This window comes from Nerophis lumbriciformis, linkage group LG37 (assembly GCF_033978685.3).
Source record: "Nerophis lumbriciformis linkage group LG37, RoL_Nlum_v2.1, whole genome shotgun sequence".
Taxonomy (NCBI): domain Eukaryota; kingdom Metazoa; phylum Chordata; class Actinopteri; order Syngnathiformes; family Syngnathidae; genus Nerophis; species Nerophis lumbriciformis.
This window is the reverse complement of record NC_084584.2, coordinates 14,475,471-14,500,073: the sequence shown is the minus strand read 5'-3', so window position 1 is coordinate 14,500,073 and position 24,603 is coordinate 14,475,471. Positions and strand designations below refer to the sequence as shown.

General features: G+C 41.7%; 2 protein-coding genes across 2 annotated transcripts; both read right to left on the bottom strand.

Moving 5' to 3' along the window:
• Positions 1 to 524: 524 nt before the first annotated feature.
• LOC133577268 (elongation factor 1-alpha-like) lies at positions 525 to 14,077 on the bottom strand. The gene is made up of 7 exons (XM_061930938.1): positions 13,904 to 14,077; positions 5,459 to 5,638; positions 5,095 to 5,391; positions 4,882 to 5,032; positions 4,563 to 4,819; positions 946 to 1,180; positions 525 to 867 (listed from the first exon to the last, which is right to left on the bottom strand). Exons 1-7 carry the CDS (start codon positions 14,045 to 14,047, stop codon positions 746 to 748), a joined length of 1,386 nt encoding a protein of 461 aa, XP_061786922.1. The 5' UTR covers positions 14,048 to 14,077; the 3' UTR covers positions 525 to 745.
• Positions 14,078 to 14,742: 665 nt separating this feature from the next.
• Positions 14,743 to 19,029, bottom strand: LOC133577229 (elongation factor 1-alpha). Its single transcript, XM_061930870.1, has 8 exons — positions 18,869 to 19,029; positions 18,120 to 18,274; positions 16,616 to 16,795; positions 16,117 to 16,413; positions 15,897 to 16,047; positions 15,571 to 15,827; positions 15,268 to 15,502; positions 14,743 to 15,191 (listed from the first exon to the last, which is right to left on the bottom strand). The coding sequence occupies exons 2-8, from the start codon at positions 18,261 to 18,263 to the stop codon at positions 15,070 to 15,072; spliced, it is 1,386 nt and encodes a 461-aa protein (XP_061786854.1). The 5' UTR covers positions 18,264 to 18,274; positions 18,869 to 19,029; the 3' UTR covers positions 14,743 to 15,069.
• Positions 19,030 to 24,603: the final 5,574 nt, after the last annotated feature.

Below are 24,603 nucleotides of genomic sequence, written 5' to 3'. Positions count from 1 at the left end.
ATAGAGCTGGTCCACAGTTCCACAACCAGGACGAAAACCACACTGTTCCTCCTGATTCCGAGGTTCAACTATCCGGCGTAGCCTCCTCTCCAGTACACCCGAATAGACCTTACCGGGAAGGCTGAGGAGTGTGATCCCACGATAGTTGGAACACACCCTCCGGTTGCCCTTCTTAAAGAGAGGAACCACCACCCCGGTCTGCCAATCCAGAGGTACCGCCCCCGATGTCCACGCGATGCTGCAGAGTCTTGTCAACCAAGACAGCCCCACAGCATCCAGAGCCCTAAGGAACTCCGGGCGGATATCATCCACCCCCGGGGCCTTGCCACCGAGGAGCTTTTTAACTACCTCAGCAACCTCATCCCCAGAAATAGAAGAGCCCACCACAGATTCCCCAGGCACTGCTTCCTCATAGGAAGCCTTTTTATACAGAAATCTACAAAACAGGCCACTTTGGCTTAAAGAATAGCAGAATTCCGCGAAATAATGGACGTCTGGGATCCCTGTAAATCCCACAAGACAAATTTCATTAGGCAGGTATGGAATTTTATTGCGCTCATTCATTGCTCTACTGACAAAAGCCATAGTTTTTTGTATTTTTCCTGCGAAAACTTTTGCGATGAGTTTTAATCAGCATAAGCCAGTCCTTGAGCATTGAGCTCTGCATCAGTGATGCGCCGAGGTCGGGAGGGGAGGCGGTGGGATGCCGGCACGGGTCTCCTTGCTGGATGTCCTGCACGACCGTTCATTTCTTACTCTGGACCTTCATCGCCGCCTTGGTTGTCTTTCCGCTCACCTCCTTGGTCTCCACGGACTTGATGACGCCGACGGCCACCGTCTGCCTCATGTCACGCACGGCGAAACGACCTGAGAGGACAAAGAGGCGATGCTGGGGAACTGATGAAGGTCTGTGCTACCATGTTGAAGGAGAGAAGGCGCACTCACCCAGGGGAGCATAGGAAGAGAAGGCCTCCACCACCATGGGCTTCAAGGGAACCATATTAACAATGGCGGCTTCTCCGGACTTGAGGAACTTGGGGTTAGACTCTAACGTCTTGCCGGAACGACGGTCGATCTTCTCGACAAGCTCCTTGAACTTGCAGGCGATGTGAGCTGTGTGGCAGTCCAGCACGGGGGAGTAGCCTTGGCCGATCTGGCCAGGGTGGTTCAGGACGATAACCTGCAAAAAGACCATTTTGCTAAATTTGGCGGTATGTATCTCCGTAAACAGCGTGGAGCCGCTCTCCTAAGTTAAAATAATAACCTCCATTACTGCAAATAAACGGCATTACCTAATATCTTAAGGCTTGTTATCAAATATTAGGAGAAGGCTAAACATGTTACGCACCAAAAGAAAGCACATTGCAAAAAAAGAGCTGTCAAAAAAGAAGATAAAAAGATGAGATTTTTGGAAAATTATTAAAAAGTATTGAAATTGAACGGATAATTTTACTTGATAAGACATCCTAAAATATCATATCTAAATTAAAGCTGCAAGCAGCGATGGACGGGACCGACTTTGATGGCACATAAAATCCAAACCGGAGCAGTAATTAAAACTCTTTGGTCAACTTTTAATCAGAATGGTTCAATCTCTCTCCTGTGCTAGTTTGAAGCCGACACGACAAACGCGCGCAGAGGAGATAATGTTTGAAAAAAGGTGACCGGTTTTTGCAAAACTTTTGTTTTGAAGGGGGAATCGCAAACTTCCTGTTGATTTTTGCTGGGGGTTGTCAATATATGAAATGTAGGTCTAAGTGAGACCTACATAGAGGTTTTTGTTTAATGTCTCTAAGACATTTCTACTGGAAGTTACAGGCAGTTTTGTCTGAGTTTTCTTCCTAGGAGCAGTTGTGTCTGTGTTTTCTTCCTAGGGGGCGCTAGAGCGCAATTTTGAGTTTTGGGGTTGTTGTTTTTTTTTTATTAGATCGCAATTTTTGCCAGTCCTGATGTGTGTGTCCAGTTATGTGAGTTTTAAAGCATGTTAAGGGGGTCAAATTACAGCTCAAAGAGGCAAAAGTGACTGTTTTTAGTAAACTTTTGTTTTGAAGGGGGAATTGCCAACTTCCTGTTGATTTTTGCTGAAGGATGTCAATGTATGAAATCTAGGTCTAAGTCAGACCTACATAGAGATTTTTGTTTCATGTCTCTACGACATTCCTACCGGACGTTACAAGCAGTTTTGTCTGTGTTTTTTCCTAAGGCCGCTAGAGCACAATTTTGAGTTTTGGGGTTTGGTTTTTTGATTGGATAGCAATTTTCGCCAGTCCTGATGTGTGTGTCAAATATGGTGAGTTTTGAAGCACGTTAAGGGGGTCAAATTACAGCTCAAAGAGGCGGCGGAATAATAATAATAATAATAAAACGCACGAAATACAATAGGGTCCTCTGTCCCAAAGGGACATTGCTGTCCCTAAAAATAGCAGGATTTCTAAGCTAGGAATAGGTATTTTATTTCTGAAAACAAGCATTATTAGGGACCGAGTCCTTTGGGACAGAGGACCCTATTGTATTTCTAGCGTTTTATTATTATACCGCCGCCTCTTTGAGCTGTAATTTGACCCCCTTAACATGCTTCAAAACTCACCAAATTGGACACACACATCAGGACTGGCAAAAATTGAGATCTAATCAAAAAAATAAACCCCAAAACTCAAAATTGCGCTCTAGCGCACCCTAGGAAGAAAACACAGACAAAACTGCCTGTAACTCCCAGTAGGAATGTCGTAGAGACATGAAACAAAAACCTCTATGTAGGTCTCAATTAGACCTACATTTCATTCATTGACAACCCCCAGCAAAAATCAACAGGAAGTTTGCAATTCCCCCTTCAAAACAAGAGTTGTGTAAAAACAGTCCCCTTTTTTCAAACATTATCTCCTCTGAGCGCGTTTGTCGTGTCGGCTTCAAATTAGCACAGGAAAGAGATTGAACCCTTCTGATTAAAAGTTGATGAAAGAGTTTTAATCACTGCTCCGGTTTGGATTTTATGAGCCCTCAAAGTCGGTCCCGTCCATCACTGCTTGCAGCTTTAATTCAACTTGCAATTCTTAAGTTAAGCATTCTCTGGATGTTGCAGAATCTTTAAGCAAGATTTTCTATGTGTCTATATAGCTATTGGGGACGGCATATATATATATATATATATATATATATATATATATATATATATATATATATATATATATATATATATACACATACATATACATAAATGAATATATATATATATATATATATATATATATATATATATATATATAAATGTAGCACGCGCAATGTGATTTATCACCACTCATCACCGTTATGCATTTTATTTAGGATAGTATAGGATAAGATAGGACTTTATTGTCATTGCACAAGTACAACGAAACTATGTTTTCAGCACAAACCCGTTCAAGATTAGACAAACAAACAGTGTACAGGGTTACAGAACAGGAACGCTGATGGGTTGCCAAAGGCGCCCCGTAAAAGATAAGAAGAAGGTAAAACGCTGGGGAAGAAGATGAGTAAAAAAATACAATCTAAACTGGGCTCCTAAGGGGGCCTAGTCTGGAGTGGGGAAAAAACCTCCATGCAATGCACACATAAACACGTTACATTTAATCAAGACAATCTCGCAACAGAGGGGCAGGGAGTTGGGACCCTGGAGGTCGACTGCTGTTATGAAGCGCTGCCAGCCGACCATCACCCCGAGGGGAAACAAGCGGTGGTGAAGGCGTGGGGTGGGGGAGGGGGGTATGCGTGTGTATGTGCCCAATTGTCTTGGGTGTGATGATGTAATGTTTATAGACTGAGGCCGATTTAGCTAGTGTCAGAAGGGTGTGCAAACCGACAAATCCCCACAGATCACGGATGGACGAGAATCCACCGTCCTGCGTGTGTGTGTCAACATTTTGGACGGTCAAAAATAAAAAAAATATTAGATTATTCAGCAATTTCCTATTATAATTTTATTGCTGCCGGATGACTTAGTAGATCAGATGCAACACGCCCACTTATAGTACACTTTTTTTTTTTTTGCACACGCTGTCGAACGTTTGGTTTTTAGGTCTTAGTAAATCAGGCCCCTATGTCTCCCAGCTGGCCCGGGAACGCCTCGGATAAGCGCCAGAAGACGGTTGGATGGATGAATATGTTTCTTAAGTAAACTGTCGCTACAATTAAAGCGCAAGTGAAAATACAGCTTCACTACTTTAGTCATAATTTTGGCGCTTAAGAACCTTCTCTATGACTTTAGCTCCAGACTTGTTTGAAATTGCCATTACTGCCACAAGTGGTGAAAAGGTGTATTACCACAGATATTTTTTGGTGGCCCTATGGTTAAGAAACAGTGATTATGGACCACAAGGAAGGGCTTGTAAAAATAAATAAATAAATAAAATCAGAATAAGGAATAAGTAATGGCTGATTTCACTCATGGATGTTTGGGATGGCAATTTGCAGCATAGATCCCTGACCAAATCATCAGTAATTACCCTTTATCGAAAATGTCTCTTATTACTTTTGAAGAGAATTTACTTTGCGATATATATTGTTTTATCGCCCAGCCCTGCACACACCTGAGCATTGAAGTTATCAGCGCCCTTGGGCGGGTCGTTCTTGCTGTCACCGGCGACGTTACCGCGGCGGATCTCCTTGATGGACACGTTCTTCACGTTGAAGCCCACGTTGTCGCCGGGCATAGCCTGGGGCAGGGACTCGTGGTGCATCTCCACAGACTTGACCTCGGTGGTCAGGTTGGGGGGAGCGAAGGTGACCAACATGCCGGGCTTCAGCACGCCGGTCTCCACACGGCCCACGGGGACTGTTCCGATACCTGGGCGGGGACGAGAGGGTACGGAAGGAGGTCTGACAGGGAAAGTAAGAAAAATGACCCACCTCCGATTTTGTAGACGTCCTGCAGGGGCAGACGGAGGGGCTTGTCGATGGGACGAGAGGGAGGAAGGATGGCATCCAGAGCATCGAACAGGGTGGTTCCGCTGGCGTTGCCCTCCTTGCGCTCAACAGACCAGGTCTTGAACCAATTCATCTACCAAAAAAAAGCGGATATCAAGTCCACATTCACATTCACAAAAGTCAAGCGCTCCTCACCTTTTCACTTTTCTCCAGCATGTTGTCCCCATGCCAGCCAGAGATGGGCACAAAGGGAACGCCGTTGGGGTTGTAGCCGATCCTCTTGATGTAGGTTTTGACTTCCTTGGAGATTTCCTCAAAACGCTTCTGGCTGTAGGGGGGCTCGGTGGAGTCCATCTTGTTGACGCCGACGACGAGCTGCTTCACACCGAGGGTGAAGGCCAGCAGGGCGTGCTCGCGGGTCTGTCCGTTCTTGGAGATGCCGGCCTCAAACTCGCCAACGCCGGCGGCAACAATCAGCACGGCGCAGTCGGCCTGGAATCGAGCCCCGGGTTAGAAGTCGGCAATGAGAACACAGACTTGTATCGGTATCGGGAGCGACCTGGGAGGTGCCGGTGATCATGTTCTTGATGAAGTCCCTGTGGCCAGGGGCGTCGATGACGGTCACGTAGTACTTGATGGTCTCGAACTTCCACAGGGCGATGTCGATGGTGATGCCGCGCTCACGCTCCGCCTTCAGTTTGTCCAGCACCCAGGCGTACTTGAAGGAGCCCTTTCCCATCTACACCACAGAATAAAAACACAATCAAGTCAAATGAGCCGACGTGGACCAGGACAAGTTCGCTATTAGGACCCCCCTTTCGGGAGGGCAGAGTCCTCCCAGATTCTTTCGTCCTACGACTGTCTAAAAAAAAATGAGCGGTGACAAACCACAGGAGCACCTGGGCTCGGAGACTAAACTGAGCTAAAGTATCTCAAGGCCCAAGCAGTATCGAAACTGAAAGTTAACTTGATCCCACAGACTAGTGATGGGTCCGGCAACACCGATGCATCGGCGCATGCGTCGAGCTCATAGAGCAAAACCCTGTGTCGGTGCGCGTACCGCTTTTAGAAAGTCACGTGACCGATCATGAGCTGTTTTGGTCACGTGACCGATACGCGAACTATGTCGCACTGACGCCTCCTCTGTGCCCTGTGAGCGGGTCTTTTCTACAGCCGGAGAAATAATAACTAAGAAGAGAAATCGTCTAAAATGTAATACGTCGGAAAAACTTTTTTTTTTTTTTTTTTATAAAAATGTGTAAAAAAATAAAATTAAAAAAATTCCCAGTCCACAATCATCCACAACACGTTCTCTTAGATTTCCATGTTATGATACATGTTCACATTATTTATTGACTGTATCTAAAAAAGATAAAAATATATTTTTATTTAAATGAAGATATGAAATAATCCTAAATGAAATACAATTAATTGGTTTATATTATTGTATATACTAGGGCAGGGGTCACCAACGCAGTGCCCGCGGTCACCAGGTAGCCCGTAAGGACCAGATCAGTCGCCCGCTGGCCTGTTCTAATAATAGCTTAAAGAGCAGCACTTACCAGTGAGCTGCCTCTATTTTTTTAAATTTTATTTATTTACTAGCAAGCTGGTCTCGCTTTGCTCGACATTTTTAATTCTAAAAGAGACAAAACTCAAATAGAATTTGAAAATCCAAGAAAATATTTTAAAGACTTGGTCTTCACTTGGAATAAGCGAAAGAAAATAGATGGATGGATGGGTCTTCACTTGTTTAAATAAATTCATTTATTTTTTACTTTGCTTCTTATTACTTTTAGAAATACAATTTTAGAGAAAAAATACAACCTTAAAAATGATTTTAGGATTTTTAAACAAATATACCTTTTTACCTTTTAAATTTCTTCCTCTTCTTTCCTGACAATTTAAATCAATGTTCAAGTAAATTTATTTATTTTTTATTGTAAAGAATAATAAATATTTTAGCTTCTGTTTTTTCGACGAAGAATATTTGTGAAATATTTCTTCAAACTTACTATGATTAAAATTCAAAAAAATTATTCTGGCAAATCTAGAAAATCTGTAGAATCAAATTTAAATCTTATTTCAAAGTATTTTGAATTTTTGTTCTGGAAAATCTAGAAGAAATACTGATTTGTCTTTGTTAGAAATATAGCTTGGTCCAATTTGTTACATATTCTAACAAAGTGCAGATTGGATTTTAACCAATTTAAAACATGTCATCAAAATTCTAAAATGTATCTTAATCAGGAAAAATTACTAATGATGTTCCATAAATTCTTTTTTTTAATTTTTTCAAAAAGATTCAAATAAGCAAGTTTTTCTCTTCTTTTTGTCGGTTGAATTTTGAATTATAAAGAGTCGAAATTGAAGATAAACTATGTTTCAAAATTTTATTTTAAATGTTTTCTTGTTTTCTCCTCTTTTAAACCGTTCAAATAAGTGTTTTTTTCATCATTTATTCTCTACAAAAAACCTTCCGTAAAAGGAAAAAAAAATGTACGACAGAATGACAGACAGAAATACCCATTTTTTTATATAAATAAATTTATTTATTTAGCTATTCTTGTTTAAATCACACGTACGTGTAACTTACAGATGACAATATATTTATTTATTTAAGTGTGTATCAAACTGGTAGCCCTTCGCATTAATCAGTACCCAAGAAGTAGTTTTTGGTTTCAAAAAGTTTGGTGACCCCTGTACTAGAGCATAAAATCAGTGTCAGTTGAGTCGGTCCATAGGTTGCCTGTAGGGATTTTTTAATGTCCAGCAGATGTCAGTATTTAGTGACACAGTATCGACACAGTATCAATACAGTTTTGCAATGTGTCGAAACGCTTCATGACGCCTCATCAACCCATCACTACCACAGACACCTCCCCCTTTGCTCTCTCTCCAGACTAGTACTTCATGACACTTAACACAAATAAATATTTGTGAGATACACACGTTTACCTTCTTTGAGCTAGCGATTCCTAAAGCGTTCATATTCTGCCAAAAGGAGGGAAAAAAATTCCTCGAACCAGGCGGTGCAAGTCGTGGATCGACACAGTTTCAATGCTGCACTTAGTGGATTATTCTTTTTTTTTTTTTCCCTTAGGAAATTAATTGACCCATAACCTGTAAGAATATGGGTCAAATGGGTGAAAACAGAAATATTGATTAAAATTCATTAAGTTTGAGCATTAGGACTCCACTTCCGGTCGTAAAACAAACCCCTGAAGCTCCCCTTTTTTGATGGGCCTTTATCTTCTCTTAGGTCAGGGGTCGGCAACCCAAAATGTTGAAAGAGCCTTACTGGACCAAAAATACAAAAACAAATCTGTCTGGAGCCGCAAAAAAATAAAAGCCATATTACATACAGATAGTGTGTCATGAGATATAAATTGAATTAATATGACTCAAAGGAAACTAAATGACCTCAAATATAGCTACAAATGAGGCATAATTATGCAATATGTACATATAGCTAGCCTAAATAGCATGTTAGCATCGATTAGCTCGCAGTCATGCAGTGGCCAAATATGTCTGTTTAGCACTCCACACAAGTCAATAACATCAACAAAACTCACCGTTGTGGATTCATGCACAACGTTAAAAGTTTGGTGGGCAAAATGAGACAAAAAAAAGGATAAAACACGTCCTAGAAAGTCGCAGAAAGATATACATGTAAACAAACTAAGGTGAGTTCAAGGACTGCCAAAATTAGTAGGACAAAACGGCGCTCGCCAAATACTCGAATCAGTGAAGCATGTTTAATATAAACAGTGTGCTTTATAACAATTAGGCAGGTTTGTGTCATGTTTGTCCTCCTACAGAAACCATATCAAAACAAAAAAAATATTTTTTTCCCCCTCAACTTTTTCCATTTTTCATACATTTTTGAAAAAGCTCCAGAGAGCCACTAGGGCGGCGCTAAAGAGCCGCATGCGGCTCTAGAGCCGCGGGTTGCCGACCCCTGTCTTAGGTGCAGAGGTGGGCAGAGCAGCCAAAAACTGGACTTCATTGGCCCAACTTTTCTACGATAAAGGGGCCCGCTCAAATATTAACTCGAAATTAGAGATGTCCAATAATATCGGCCGATAAATGCTTTAAAAAGTAATATCGGAAATTATCGGTATCGGTTTCAAAAAGTAAAATTAATGACTTTTTAAAACGCCGCTGTACGGAGTGGTACATGGACGTAGGAGCAGTTGTGTCTCCCAGTCCTCCCAGCCCCTCCCCTCTCCCACACCCAACACAGGAGTTGACGACTGCAGCATGAGAGGTTTACTGGGGACGCTTGATGACCTCATCAAACCGCCGCGAGCGCAGCATAACAACAACAAGAGTGTGTTGTTGCCGGTGCTGTAGCCGTGGCTAACAAGCCAGCTCGCTCGGTGACTGACTAACGACACCATGTCTATGGTTTGGAATTATTTTAAAGTGTCTCTGACGGATAAAAAAACTGGCAATTTGCAATGACTGCAAAAAGTTGGAGGAACCAAGACATCTTCCTTTAATACGAGCAATTTGATCTCCCACCTCTTCAAGAATCATAAGGAGATACACGATGAATACAAGCGGAAGATGGATGAAAAGCAACTACCGGAAAAAAGTAGTACCACACAGTTGTCGCTTAAAGGCCTACTGAAACCCACTACTACCGACCACGCAGTCTGATAGTTTATATATCAATGATGAAATCTTAACATTGCAACACATGCCAATACGGCCGGGTTAGCTTACTAAAGTGCAATTTTAAATTTTGCGCGGAATATCCTGCTGAAAACGTCTCGGAATGATGACGCCTGCGCGTGACGTCACGGATTGTAGAGGACATTTTGGGACAGCATGGTGGCCAGCTATTAAGTCGTCTGTTTTCATCGCAAAATTCCACAGTATTCTGGACATCTGTGTTGGTGAATCTTTTGCAATTTGTTCAATGAACAATGGAGACAGCAAAGAAGAAAGCTGTAGGTGGGAAGCGGTGTATTGCGGCAGGTGTTGTGCCGGATAACGCACCCCCGCCGTAGAATGCACCCTCTGACTGTTGTGCCGGATAACACAGTCGGTGTTTCATTGTTTACATTCCCGAAAGATGACAGTCAAGCTTTACCATTGGCCTGTGGAGAACTGGGACAACAGAGACTCTTACCAGGAGGACTTTGAGTTGGATGCGCAGACGCGGTACCGTGAGTACGCAGCTGCGGCTTCCAAACATTTGATCGCTTGGGGACTTTGGGGAAATATATGTGCTGTATAAACTTTGGGGAGGTGAACGGTACTTTGGGCTGTGGGATTGAGTGTGTTGTGCAGGTGTTTGAGTTGTATTGGCGGGTTCTATGGACGGGAGGGGGGAGGTGTTTGTTATGCGGGATTAATTTGTGGCATATTAAATATAAGCCTGGTTGTGTTGTGGCTAATAGAGTATATATATGTCTTGTGTTTATTTACTGTTTTAGTCATTCCCAGCTGAATATCAGGTCCCACCCGCCTCTCACAGCATCTTCCCTATCTGAATCGCTCCCACTGCCCTCTAGTCCTTCACTCTCACTTTCCTCATCCACAAATCTTTCATCCTCGCTCAAATTAATGGGGAAATCGTCGCTTTCTCGGTCCGAATCGCTCTCGCTGCTGGTGGCCATGATTGTAAACAATGTGCGGATGTGAGGAGCTCCACAACCTGTGACGTCACGCGCATATCGTCTGCTACTTCCGGTACAGGCAAGGCTTTTTTATCAGCGACCAAAAGTTGCGAACTTTATCGTCGATGTTCTCTACTAAATCCTTTCAGCAAAAATATGGCAATATCGCGAAATGATCAAGTATGACACATAGAATGGACCTGCTATCCCCGTTTGAATAAGAAAATCGCATTTCAGTAGGCCTTTAAAGACTCCGCCGAGAAAAAACAAAAATACAACAAAAACCACCCCAAGGCGAAAGCCCTTGTTGTGGTCAGGGACAACGTATGTCAAAAGTTACGTTGGCCTTTGGTGTGGCTAGTCTGCCCTGCATGGCGCACACTTTGCAACTCGCAGTGAACAGAGGTGCCCTGTCTCAACGCAGCATTTCAGAAGCTCTAACTGACTGGTAGGCCACTTCAAGCACTCACCACTAGCTTGCAGCACATTTGTGTCACTCATACAAATACGTTAGAGCAGGGCAGATTGAGCCCAGTTTATAATGTCCTGTTATACAGTATGCCAGGCAGTCCTGCACTAAAGAAGGACTATGTTATTGTTTACTTTGTTACTCTAGTATACTCTGGACTGAAGCTATGTGCCTTCATTGTTTTTGTAGCTGTTGTTTTGAGGCATGTTTAAAAAAAAAAAAAGCACTTTGTGAAAGCCAAAGTATAGTATTTCCCATATTTGTAGTGGGTATCACAACAGAATTAGGCATAATAATGTGTTAATTCCACGACTGTATATATCGGTATCGGTTGATATCGGAATCGGTAATTAAGAGTTGGACAATATCGGCAAAAAAGCCATTATCGGACTTCTCTACTCGAAATAAGTAATCTTACTCTTGATTTGAATCCCATTCAATAATTATATCTAACCTACTTACAGTTTAACATGATCAACATTGTCAAAGCATATGAAGCCGTGACCCAAAAAAATTATGAAAAATAAATTGACACAATTTTGCAGTGCTAAAATCAATAAAAGTAAGTTAATAGTGTATATGTTTCTTAAATAAACTGTCAATAAAATTTAGGATCAAATGGAAATACAGCTTCACCACTTAAGTCATATTTTTTGCGCTTAAGAAACCTCTCTATGACTTTAGCTGCAGACTTCTTCTGTTTGTTTGATATTGTCATTACTGCCACAAGTGGTGGAAAGGGGTATTACGACCGAGTACCGCTGGGGCCCATACGGACCCACAGCGGAGAAAAATATATTTTTAGCGGCCATCTAGAGCTCGCTTAACCATAGGGCCCAACAATGGGCCCTATGGTTAAGAAGCACTGCTTTCGACATATATTTTATCTCAATTAATCGCAGTTTGTTCAAAATAATTGCAGATAAATATAATTGTAAAGTGTCCCCGACAAAGGTAATTTTCAAGTTTTTATACCATGACTGGTATAAAATTAGTTTGCTTTAATGAAATGTTTTTAAACATACTTTTTTTTTTTAAACCGCTCAAAACAAAAACATAAACAAGCTTTTAATTAAAATTTAAAAAATATACCTGCAGTGCGTTCATGTTAGGGGTGGGAATCTTTCACCACCTCACGATTTGATTACGATTCAGGAGCTACAATTCTATTAATAATCGATTATTGTGCGTCTTTAATTTATGTATATTGATGCCGTTTTACATTTATTTTCATTTCACTAAATGGGCGTTTATCACTTGCAATTTTTTAAAACAGTGCATTTGATTTATCAAATTAATAGAAACGTGTGCAAAACTGGAACATAAGTGCCCGATAAAGGAGCCGGTCGGATCTTTCGGTGAGGTGGCTAGCTGCAGTCAGCCAAATTTTAGAACTGTCTGCATTATTTTATTTACAGTAAAAAAAAAAATAGATTATCGATGTTTACTAATCTATTTTATAACCGTCAATGTCCGAATTGCAAAGCATCTAAAAATCGATTCTTTCCCCCACCTTGCCAGGTTTTGTATTTTGTAGCAATACAGAATTTGTATTCCGGCTATAGGAGCACTTGCATTCAGAGGAGAGGAGCTACACTTGTGTTTCGATACCAGTTTCACGCATTGATAACAAAAAATGTGGGTTGTTGCAATCATGCTTTGATTGTTAAAGATGTTTGGTAATGTAATCTGTGCTACCTGAATAAATGCTTCTGATATTCTTTACATTACGTGTAATTTAATGGTGTTCATATCTCTGCACGACAATATTTCAACCTTCTCTATTTATTAATAAAATGTAATGCTCACCCTGCTTAACATTCTGTAATTGCGAAACAGAACAGGTCATAAAAGAATATACAATTTAGTTCAATCTGCCCAAAAACGTGTATTTTTTTCATTTTGCTATGGTAGTAAGACCGGATACTATTATTGTGAAGCCAGAAGTGTGTGGTTGGTACAAGAAAAGGTGTCTTGACATGTTTTGGCTCTGGATTTCCTGTCTACAGTCTGTTTGCGGTTAGTGTTACAGTCTACATTTTATGTTTTTAATACAATCAACTGTGATGTAAACATGGACAGACGTGGGAAATTATTTCCAGTATTCACACAATAAGAACGTTCTGGAGGTTAATTTGAGTCGTTATCACAAAAGCTTTTATAACACTGAATTTATGCAGCTCAATTTTCTGTGTTTTTTTTACATCAAATTATTCTGACAATATCATGTTGTAAAAATGCGCTAGTTTAAAAAAACAAGTAAAAATGTAGCGTAAAAAAAAATGTATGCAGTAATATTTGTTGCTTGAAAACTCACCCCATTGGCCTTTTCTGAGACAGGAGCGAATGCCTCCGTCTTGATTTACAAGAAGAGTTTTGAAATAAATAATTCTGCACTGAATTATTATACACTGGATTTTTTGCAGTAACCTTTTACACACAAATTTGTTCAAAATGTTCTATTCAATGATTGTCTGCATAATTTGATATATAAAAAAAAACAACTAATTCAATTCAGGTGCATAAATTCAGTGTCCAAAAAAGCTTTCATAATAGACAAATGAACCTCCACATTGCATCAGCTGTAATGGGAAATTTGCCCCTACTAAGATGGCCGCCACGTTGGCACGTATGACGTATTACATCTCTGGACGATACTAAACATGTTGGTATCTACTCGAGACCAAGATAATACAGGGCCTCTAAACACAAATCCTGAAAGTACTTTTCCGAGATGGTTAATATGTAAAAATATACAAAAAAGCTCAACAGTATGACGAAGATATTTGTGAAAGGGAACAAATATGTACATCACGCCAGTATCGCTCGGATGCCGATATCACATTATCCATTTGGATCGATCCACCCAGCTCTTTTTCAGGAAGGAAAGAAACTGCATACAAACCTCAGCAGCTTCCTTCTCGAACTTCTCGATGGCCCTCTTGTCGATGCCGCCGCACTTGTAGATGAGGTGGCCGGTAGTGGTGGACTTGCCGGAGTCGACATGGCCGATGACCACGATGTTGATGTGGATCTTTTCCTTAGGCATATTGAGCGACTGGCGGGGAAAAAGTTCGCCATTAGTGCTCGCTGTCGTGTCACATGAGCCGCCATTGTCACTTGAACGCGTCGACTTAATTGCAGCGGATAATTATGAAATCACAAAACATCGCGACACACCTTTGTGCGTCACGTGCTCGGCCTCCATGTTGCGACGGTTATGAAGAAAGGCAACGCCGCCATGTTGCCGCGACCACGTCATAGGCTCATGTTGGGAGTGGCTGCTCGCTCAACTTATCCATGTTAAATTTACTCTTTAAACTAAACATTAGCTGTACGACAGCGGCATACGAATTAAGTAAACATGGCCACTAACTTAATCCACAAAATATTGCCACATGAAAACGCCAAAAGGGTCACATTTAAAAGGCTATTTCAAACCATACCACCATCATTACCGGTACTCAAAAGGCTACAATCTACTTTAAATCATGACCTAATCAATTAATATTCAGAGGTTAGGGAAGCATATTTGACCTACCTGTGGCAGACCCGATTCAGATAAAAGAGAGCAAGTATTACCTGTGCACACCTTTTATAGTGGTCTCCGCCAGGGGGTTGGACTAAAGTACCTGTGAAAAACCTGAGAACTAAGTACAGGTTAGACCAGCACACATCCTGTCAGCGATTGGATGAACAGAATGCCTGAAGGCTTTTTGGCAGAAAAACAAGCTGACAACAGTGTCAATTTTTTCAAAGACATTTTTATTAGTTACCAGCAGCTTTCTTTCCAATCAAATTTGTGGCATTTGAACATCCAATGCACAGTTCTAAACCATTTCCAAACTTAAAGAGGCACCGTCATGTGAACTTGGTAACTGACAATGCCACAAAGTTCCTTTTTTTCCTGCGAAAACTTTTGCGATGAGTTTTAATCAGCATTAGCCAGTCCTTGAGCATTGAGCTCTGCCTCAGAGATGATCCGGGGTGGGAAGGGGAGGAGATGGTGGGAGAAGGGGCGGCCCGCTGCTGCCGGCACACGTCTCCTTGCTGGATGTCCTGCACGACCATTCATTTCTTCTTCTGGGCCTTCTCCGCGGCCTTGGTTGTCTTTCCGCTCACGTCCTTGGTCTCCACGGACTTGATGACGCCAACGGCCACCGTCTGCCTCATGTCACGCACGGCAAAACGACCTGAGGTACGAGAACGCGTTAAAAAAAAGTGCCATGCGCTATATGGGTCAGGATGTTCAACGTGAGGCGCACTTACCCAAAGGAGGGTAATTAGAGAATGACTCCACCACCATGGGCTTCTGGGGGATCATCTTAACAATGGCGGCATCTCCAGACTTGACAAATTTGGGGTTGTCCTCAAGCTTCTTGCCGGAACGACGGTCGATCTTCTCGATAAGCTCCTTGAACTTGCAGGCGATGTGAGCTGTGTGGCAGTCCAGCACGGGGGCGTAGCCTTCGTTGATCTGGCCAGGGTGGTTCAGGATGATGACCTGCAAAAAAAAAGTAAGTCAGCAAATTTTAATACAATTAAACTGGATATGAGGGACGGGGTACACACCTGAGCATTGAAGTTATCAGCACCCTTGGGTGGGTCGTTCTTGCTATCACCAGCGACGTAACCACGACGGATTTCCTTGACGGACACGTTCTTCACGTTGAAGCCGACGTTGTCACCGGGGACAGCTTCGGGCAAAGACTCATGGTGCATTTCCACAGACTTGACCTCAGTGGTCAGGTTAGGAGGAGCGAAGGTGACCACCATGCCAGGCTTCAGCACACCGGTCTCCACGCGGCCCACGGGGACTGTTCCAATACCTGCGTAGGGGGGTCAGTTAGACGTTTGGGATTTTAAAGAGTCACTTCTCAATACAAACATTTACTTACCTCCAATTTTGTAGACATCCTGCAGGGGCAGACGGAGGGGCTTGTCGGTGGGACGAGAGGGAGGAAGGATGGCATCCAGAGCCTCCAGCAGGGTGGTTCCGCTGGCGTTTCCATCCTTACGCTCAACCTTCCAGCTTTTGAACCAACCCATCTACAGAAACAAAACCTGTCAGACACATTCACAGCAGTGACATTTGTGTAAGTATCAGGCGTGCCTCACCTTCTCACTGGTCTCCAGCATGTTGTCCCCATGCCAGCCAGAGATGGGCACAAAGGGAACGGCGCCGGGGTTGTAGCCGATCTTCTTGATGTAGGTGCTGACTTCCTTGGTGATTTCCTCAAAACGCTTCTGGCTGTAGGGGGGCTCGGTGGAGTCCATCTTGTTGACGCCGACGATGAGCTGCTTCACACCGAGGGTGAAGGCCAGCAGGGCGTGCTCGCGGGTCTGTCCGTTCTTGGAGATGCCGGCCTCAAACTCGCCAACGCCGGCAGCGACGATCAGCACAGCGCAGTCGGCCTTGAATTAAGGTGTAAAAAAAAAAAAAGTTACTGCTGTTGCAAAGATTAGGAAAAAAGCTGAATGTTTAAAAAAGGCCAGTGCCTGGAATTAATTATGCAGACACAAGTGTCTATGCATTCGGAAAAGAGATTATGCTCAAAAAAAATATTCAACCTCCTCATCGAGAGCTGCAGCCTTAATTCCACGTCGTCAAAATTACCTGAGAAGTGCCAGTGATCATGTTCTTGATGAAGTCCCTGTGGCCAGGAGCGTCAATGATGGTCACGTAGTACTTGGTGGTCTCGAACTTCCACAGAGCGATGTCAATGGTGATACCACGCTCACGCTCGGCCTTCAGTTTGTCCAGCACCCAGGCGTACTTGAAGGAGCCCTTTCCCATCTGTCAACGAGAAAGTCTGTTACTGCAACCATCACATACCTGCCAACTTTTGAAATCAGAAAAACCTAGTAGCCAGGGTCCAGGGGTCCCAACGTGGTCTTTTACATCGCTAATTCCTCCGTGTCCGATCGAAAAATCTTGTCTGCACAAGGTGCAATTCGCGTAGTTTTCACCCTTTTTGGAACGGATAATTATTCCCGGATAGGCTTTTGAATATTCTTCACGGAATGACTGCAGTTTTCTTTTCGGTTTAAGACTCGTTTGCGATTTTTCTCCGGCTGATTCCATGATCGTTCGCTCGTTTGGAAACAATGGCAACTGGTGCTATAAATAGCCTCGCGCATGGCATTCGGAATGGCTCGATAGGAAGTTACGGGAAGCAGTGTCGATTGTCGTTACGCGATTTCGTGAATAAAACTTTTTTTAAAAAAAGAGTTTTTTAATTAATGAAAAACCGTATTTTTTATCACTGCAACCGTAATAGGTTGATGAAAACCGTACTAATTACGGGAAAACCGAAGTAGTTGGCAGGTATGCCATGTTGATATAGGGCTGGGCGATAAAATGAAAATGCGATACAAGGAAAACAAGTTTGTTGCCTAGACAAAAAAATAAATAAATCACACGCTCTGGCAATGCAGGAACCCGGTACCCATCCATTTGCATGGAGTCAGAATTTTAAAATGAATGCTGCATATAACACAAGTCACTTTTAGTATAACAATATTTCAATGTCTGTCTTTTGAAAACTGTAAGAACTTAAGAGCAATACTTCGAATAGCAATATAAAAATGTGCCATCTTATAGTGGTAACGTCATTAAATTGCACATTTCCTATTAAAACAAATAATCTTGACACTAAACCTGCAAAAAAGTAATGTTTACATCTTCATACCACAACATTGCTCCTTGAGCATTCCTCATCCTTGCACATTCATTTTAAGAGGTGTAAAGTGTTCAGTTAGATTTCAAAACTACTCCAACATAGCTTCCTTTATCCTGTCTTAATAGATGAAGCGCTTATAATCAGTAACATTACATTTCCAAGTGACAATAAATGCATTTGTCCTGCCTTGATTAATACACAAGTCTTCCAGCCATATCACTCAGCCCCAAGTGGGTGTACAAGCTTTAAACTACACAATGTTCAACTTCCACACCATTTGCCTGAGTCATTGTGGACACTGGAGCTTTAAGCCCGCTCCCCGCATGCGCAGACACGGGAACGCCCTTATGCTGACAGCTCAGGCCAGCATGCCGGAGCCGCCATTTTGAAAAAGGCCAGCCAATGAAGGGAAGGAAAAAAAAAAGGAAAAAAACTCACCTCGGCAGCTTCCTTCTCGAACTTCTCGATGGTTCTCTTGTCGATACCGCCGCACTTGTAGATCAAGTGGCCGGTGGAGGTGGACTTTCCGGAGTCGACATGGCCAATGACCACGATGTTGATGTGGGTCTTTTCCTTAGGCATGGTTGTATTTTCTAAGCAGGAATAAAGAGTAAAAACCAAACGTTAAACTCGCCCAAGTAGGTGAAATAATGCCAATATTGAACATTTAACAATTTTTAACAGTTTTAATGGCCTATAACAAACAACCCGGTTGCTACTGGCTGTTAGCATACATGCTAGCAGGCCCGAGACACGTGTCCCTATAGTTAGGCCATGTTCTAAATTTATAACATACACCGCAAATTATAAACCGAAATATTACAGAAGCACACATGACTTTTATTAAAACAAAACATTCGTTCTGGCGAGAGGAAAAGCGAGGCCTTTAGCGGCCATTTTACGACATTGCCTTTGTCTGGTCGGCGTCGGCCCCGTCGAACGTCAAGGAACAAGTTACATGGAAAACGTTACCTTAAAGTCGAGTACACGCAAAAAACCGGGTATGTTTATTTATTCATTTTGAATACACGCTAAAAATAAGTCGGTAAAACGGGTTACATAACCGCGCTACTGCGGTATGAACAACCTCAATAACACCTAACGGTTTGTGTGCGGAAAACAGGAGCCAACAAATTTCCCCCCGGGGGCTAAACTGAGGGCGCCCAGACGCGATAAAGTCGACTTACCGGTGTTTCTTGTTTGTCGCGGCCAAAGCTGCTGCCCCTACCCAGGTAACAGAAAGAGAGCGTCGGTCACTCCGCGGCAGCTTTTATACGGGGGGTATCGATGCCACTGTTTCCGGTCGCCCCCCTTCGCCCGGAGCGCCGCAAATCAAACTGCAGATTCTATAATTTGCGTCATTACGCACCGTTATGTGCCAAAGTACCCGGATGCTCGGCCACGGCGCGCTGCGGCGTTCAAGTCCGAGTGAAACGTAGTAAATAGGAAATGATCACGTTTGTACATTCTTCACAAAAAGCAAAATAACACCTAAAATTATGCCGCGGCGCTGTGTGGGTCAATGGTAATATATTGGGGTTTGTTTTTCACGCAAAAAAGGAAAAAAAAATACATTTAGATTCTGCAAATGTTAGTAATGCCATTCATTGATTGATTGAAACTTTTATTAGTAGATTGCACAGTACAGTACATATTCCGTACAATTGACCACTAAATGGCAACACCCGAATACGTTTTTCAACTTGTTTAAGTCGGGGTCCACTTAAATTGATTCATGATACAGATATATACTATCCAGTGACGTGCGGTCACTGGAAAGAAAAAAAATGTAAAAAGAAAAAAAATTAATTAAATTGTTATATGTATTCAGTGATTATACTATAAAGTTATTTTCCATTTAACTTCACCAGTTTTAGATTATTTTTTATTCAAAATCGCTGAATTTTCACATTTGCCGTTCAAATACTGAGAAGAGACGGTGCGGTGATCAGCAGCCAGTTGAGGCACGTCACTCGGTTGTGCCTCACCATGGATTGCGCAATGACTCGGCTAACTGCTGGCCTGCTGTGCAGTGAGACCGTATTGCTATTTGAACTATATTATACACTTCCATAGTTTAGTTAGCTGAGGTATATAATGTACAGTGTATTTTGTCAACAACTGTATGTGTGTAAAGTATTTCTTGTGCTGAGCAATCATAAAACTGCTGCGAAGACGCACTGTGTGAGGCTCGCAGTAATCCCGCCTCCTGGTGCCGGTTAATGCACCCCCGCCGCAGAATGCACCCCCACCAACCAAAGCCCACACCCAAACCCTCCACGTGCAAGACCGAATCCACCCAAAAAAAGTCATTTAACAAGAAGCCAAAAAGTGCAAAAACAACAATGCTCGCGCCGGAGGAGCCGTGAACGACTGCAGGGACACAACATTAGGTACACCTGCAGACTGCAGCACGGATTTCATATTTCATTCATTCACAACTCCTCCAACACGAACACCACTGTTCCCGCACTTATAAGTAAAGGTAAGACCATAATAACTTTTTTTTTAATTAAATGTGCTTTTTTTGTGTGCTACAGTTTGTATGTGTAAAGTAAAGTTAAAGTACCAATGATTGTCACACACACACTAGGTGTGGCGAAATTATTCTCTGCATTTGACCCATCCCCTTGTTCACCCCCTGGGAGGTGAGGGGAGCAGTGGGCAGCAGCGGCGCCGCGCCCGGGAATAATTTTTGGTGATTTAACCCCCAATTCCAACCCTTGATGCTGAGTGCCAAGCAGGGAAGAATGCTGGTATGAGCTTTTAAACATAACCCGTTAACTGCTGCCAATCAAATGGTGAATAAGACACTCTTTAGGGTTCATATGTTTGTAAATCTGACTGTGATGAAGTCATGAACCTCACAGCACGTCACTGATACTTTTTCAACCCATATTCAATTGAATGCACTACAAAGACAAGATATTTCATGTTCAAACTGATAAACTTTTTATTTTTTTTGCAAATAATAATTAACTTAGAATTTCATGGCTGCAACACGTGCCAAAGTAGTTGGGAAAGGGCATGTTCACCACTGTGTTACATGGCCTTTCCTTTTAACAACACTCAGTAAACGTTTGGGAACTGAGGAGACACATTTTTGAAGCTTCTCAGGTGGAATTCTTTCCCATTCTTGCTTGATGTACAGCTTAAGTTCAACAGTCCGGGGGTCTCCGTTGTGGTATTTTAGGCTTCATAATGCGCCACACATTTTCAATGGGAGACAGGTCTGGACTACAGGCAGGCCAGTCTAGTACCCGCACTCTTTTACTATGAAGCCACGTTGATGTAACACGTGGCTTGGCATTGTTTTGCTGAAATAAGCAGGGGCGTCCATGGTAACAATGCATGGATGGCAACATATGTTGCTCCAAAACCTGTATGTACCTTTCAGCATTAATGGCGCCTTCACAGATGTGTAAGTTACCCATGTCTTGGGCACTAATACACCCCCATACCATCACAGATGCTGGCTTTTCAACTTTGCGCCTAGAACAATCCGGATGGTTCTTTTCCTCTTTGGTCCGGAGGACACGACGTCCACAGTTTCTAAAAACAATTTGAAATGTGGACTCGTCAGACCACAGAACACGTTTCCACTTTGTATCAGTCCATCTTAGATGAGCTCAGGCCCAGCGAAGCCGACGGCGTTTCTGGGTGTTGTTGATAAACGGTTTTCGCCTTGCATAGGAGAGTTTTAACTTGCACTTACAGATGTAGCGACCAACTGTAGTTACTGACAGTGGGTTTCTGAAGTGTTCCTGAGCCCACGTGATGATATCCTTTACACATTGATTTCGCTTGTTGATGCAGTACAGCCTGAGGGATAGAAGGTCACGGGCTTAGCTGCTTACATGCAGTGATTTCTCCAGATTCTCTGAACCGTTTGATGATATTACGGACCGTAGATGGTGAAATCCCTAAATTCCTTGCAATAGCTGGTTGAGAAAGGTTTTTCTTAAACTGTTCAACAATTTGCTCACTCATTTGTTGACAAAGTGGTGACCCTCGCCCCATCCTTGTTTGTGAATGACTGAGCATTTCATGGAATCTACTTTTATACCCAATCATGGCACCCACCTGTTCCCAATTTGTCTGTTCACTTGTGGGATGTTCCAAATAAGTGTTTGATGAGCATTCCTCAACTTTATCAGTATTTATTGTCACCTTTCCCAACTTCTTTGTCACGTGTTGCTGGCATCAAATTCTAAAGTTAATGATTATTTGCAACAAAAAAAAAAGTTTATCAGTTTGAACATCAAATATGTTGTCTTTGTAGCATATTCAACTGAATATGGGTTGAAAATCATTGTAGTCCGTTTATATTTACATCTAACACAATTTCCCAACTCATATGGAAACGGGGTTTGTAGATGACGGACAGCAAAAGAGGCACGACACGCTAATTAATGCATGCTGAAACAAACCATTTTGAAACCAAGACATTGATAAAAAGTTGATTGCACGTACATGTCCTTAGAAACTGACTTTGAAAAAACTCTGCAAAATAGTTGTATTTGTAAATTGAGACAAAGTTGATGTCCAACGTTGAATCCACCTTGTTGGTCGGGAAACGACCAGATTTCAATGGTCAAATCATTGAATAAACGTCAGCGAAAAGCATGTTGTTTCAACGTTGTATTTGTGTTGTCGAATATTGGTTGGGAAATGACCAAAATTCAATGGTCGGACCAACGTCAGAACCCAACATTGCTTAAACGTCGTCAAAAAGCATGTTGTTTCAACGCTCAACGTCATGACCTAATCCAACAAGTTCTCAATGTTGTTTCAATGTAATGTGCCCGCTGCGATTGATCTTTTGACGGTGGAACAAGAAGCTGATCAATATTCGTCTCAACGTGATTTCAGGTGATTGCAACGCCAGCATGTGGTACGTGAAAGGTGTATGGGGGTGGGTGTAATAGTTGATGCAAATTGAACCTGGCCTTACACTTGCAAAACGACGACATGCTGGGAACGCTCGCGTCGTGACGAAGCGTTTGGCCTCCTCACCAGGGATCGGGCATGACTCGTTCACGCAAATATCCGCCCTGGCGACATTGTCTCTTTGTGTTCAAAGAGCTCCTGAAACTCAACTGACCTGCAAAACAGCTCCACGTGTGAACCTGATATGATATTACAGAACACCTATAACTAAAAGGGACATATCCGTACTATTTTAAAATGGTATTGTTGTATCATTAACACATCATTCTTTATTGCTTGCTCTCTCAATTAGAAAATGATGACACCTACACACAGGAAGTGAACACATTTTAATGGCAAAAATATATTCTTCTTCTTCCTACTCCTTTGTGCAAGTTTAAATAGCACCGTGTGCTATTTACAATGTTGTTGTTTTTCTTTACCTTTAAATACTGAGCAAACGGGACAACAAATCCTTTTTAGAGGTTGTATTTTTTTTTTGTATTTTTTTTTTTAATTTTGTCATGGTACTTTAATTATTATTAATAGTTTATTGTTATCATTTAAATACATACATATACATACACACACACGTATATATATATATATATATATATATATATATATATATATATATATATATATATATATATATATATATATATATATATATAGGTTGATTGGCAACACTAAATTGGCCCTAGTGTGTGAATGTGAGTGTGAATATTGTCTGTCTATCTGTGTTGACCTTGCGATGAGCTGGCGACTTGTCCAGGGTGTACACCGCCTTCCGCCCGATTATAGCTGAGATAGGCTCCAGCGCCCCCGCGACCCCGAAGGGAATAAGCGGTAGAAAATGGATGGATGGATGGATATATATATATATATATATATACGTGTGTGTGTGTGTGTGTGTGTATGTATATGTATGTATTTAAATGATAACAATAAACTATTAATAATAATTAAAGTACCATGACAAAATTGAAAAAATAAATAAATAAAATATAAAATTAAACATCAAATCGAAATAAGTGTCTGACCCAAGAGCGTAAATTAGCATGGTCATCTGGGACAAAGCTGCCAAAGAATAGAATATATGTATGTGTATATATATATATATATATATATATATATATATATATATATATATATATATATATATATATATATATATATATATATGCATATGTATGGATATATGCATGTGTGTGGATATATACATATATATAGATATATATCTTCTTTTTTTATCTTTTTTACTATTTATATTACTATATTATTGTGTACGGACCTTAGGGGATCTGCTCCAATTTCGTTGTTCTTTGAACCTGTTCACTGTAATAATGACAATAAAACTCGATTCTATTCTATTCTATGTAACGCAAATATGTGATTTTTTTTTCAAACAAGCTAAAGTAGATTTAACTTATGCGTTAGTGATTCAATAACAATAAGAACAAGTAAAGAAAATGTGTGTGTGCGGCGGGGGGGGTTTCGTTGTAACACTAAACTATCGTTTTAACAACATCCGGGTCGATACCAAGCTAATGTATAACAACTTCCGGGTCATTGACCGGCTGACGCAAACGCAGGCAATAGCTGCGAAACAACATTCCGAAGCAATGAATGTCAAGACTTAAGTCAATGTTCGTCATTCATCGTTCATTAATGCAATTAAGTGAAATTAATTACCGCAGTCAGGGACGTGGCGGAGTATTTTCGCAACGCTTAACTCATGAATAAAGTGAACAAGTTTACGTGCAAACCCATTTTCCGCCACTAAAAAAAGAGCACAATTACCCCAATGGTAATAAGTCAAAATTACGAGATAAAAAAAAATTAAAAAAAATTACGACACATCCATCCATCCATCCATTTTCTACCGCTTATTCCCTTTGGGGTCGCGGGGGGCGCTGGAGCCTATCTCAGCTACAATCGGGCGGAAGGCGGGGTACACCCTGGACAAGTCGCCATCTCATCGCAGGGCCAA

Bases quoted from the DNA above. Each gene is read 5' to 3' on its own strand.
- LOC133577268 (XM_061930938.1), bottom strand. From the start codon at position 14,047: ATGCCTAAGGAAAAGATCCACATCAACATCGTGGTCATCGGCCATGTC. The intron at 4,820-4,881 runs GTGGGTCATTTT...GTCCCCGCCCAG, and splicing joins GGACGTCTACAAAATCGGAG to GTATCGGAACAGTCCCCGTG. The intron at 1,181-4,562 runs GTGTGTGCAGGG...GTCTTTTTGCAG, and splicing joins CTGATAACTTCAATGCTCAG to GTTATCGTCCTGAACCACCC.
- LOC133577229 (XM_061930870.1), bottom strand. From the start codon at position 18,263: ATGCCTAAGGAAAAGACCCACATCAACATCGTGGTCATTGGCCATGTC. The intron at 16,414-16,615 runs GTAATTTTGACG...CCTTAATTCAAG, and splicing joins TGATCACTGGCACTTCTCAG to GCCGACTGCGCTGTGCTGAT. The intron at 15,192-15,267 runs GTAAGTGCGCCT...CTCGTACCTCAG, and splicing joins CTCTAATTACCCTCCTTTGG to GTCGTTTTGCCGTGCGTGAC.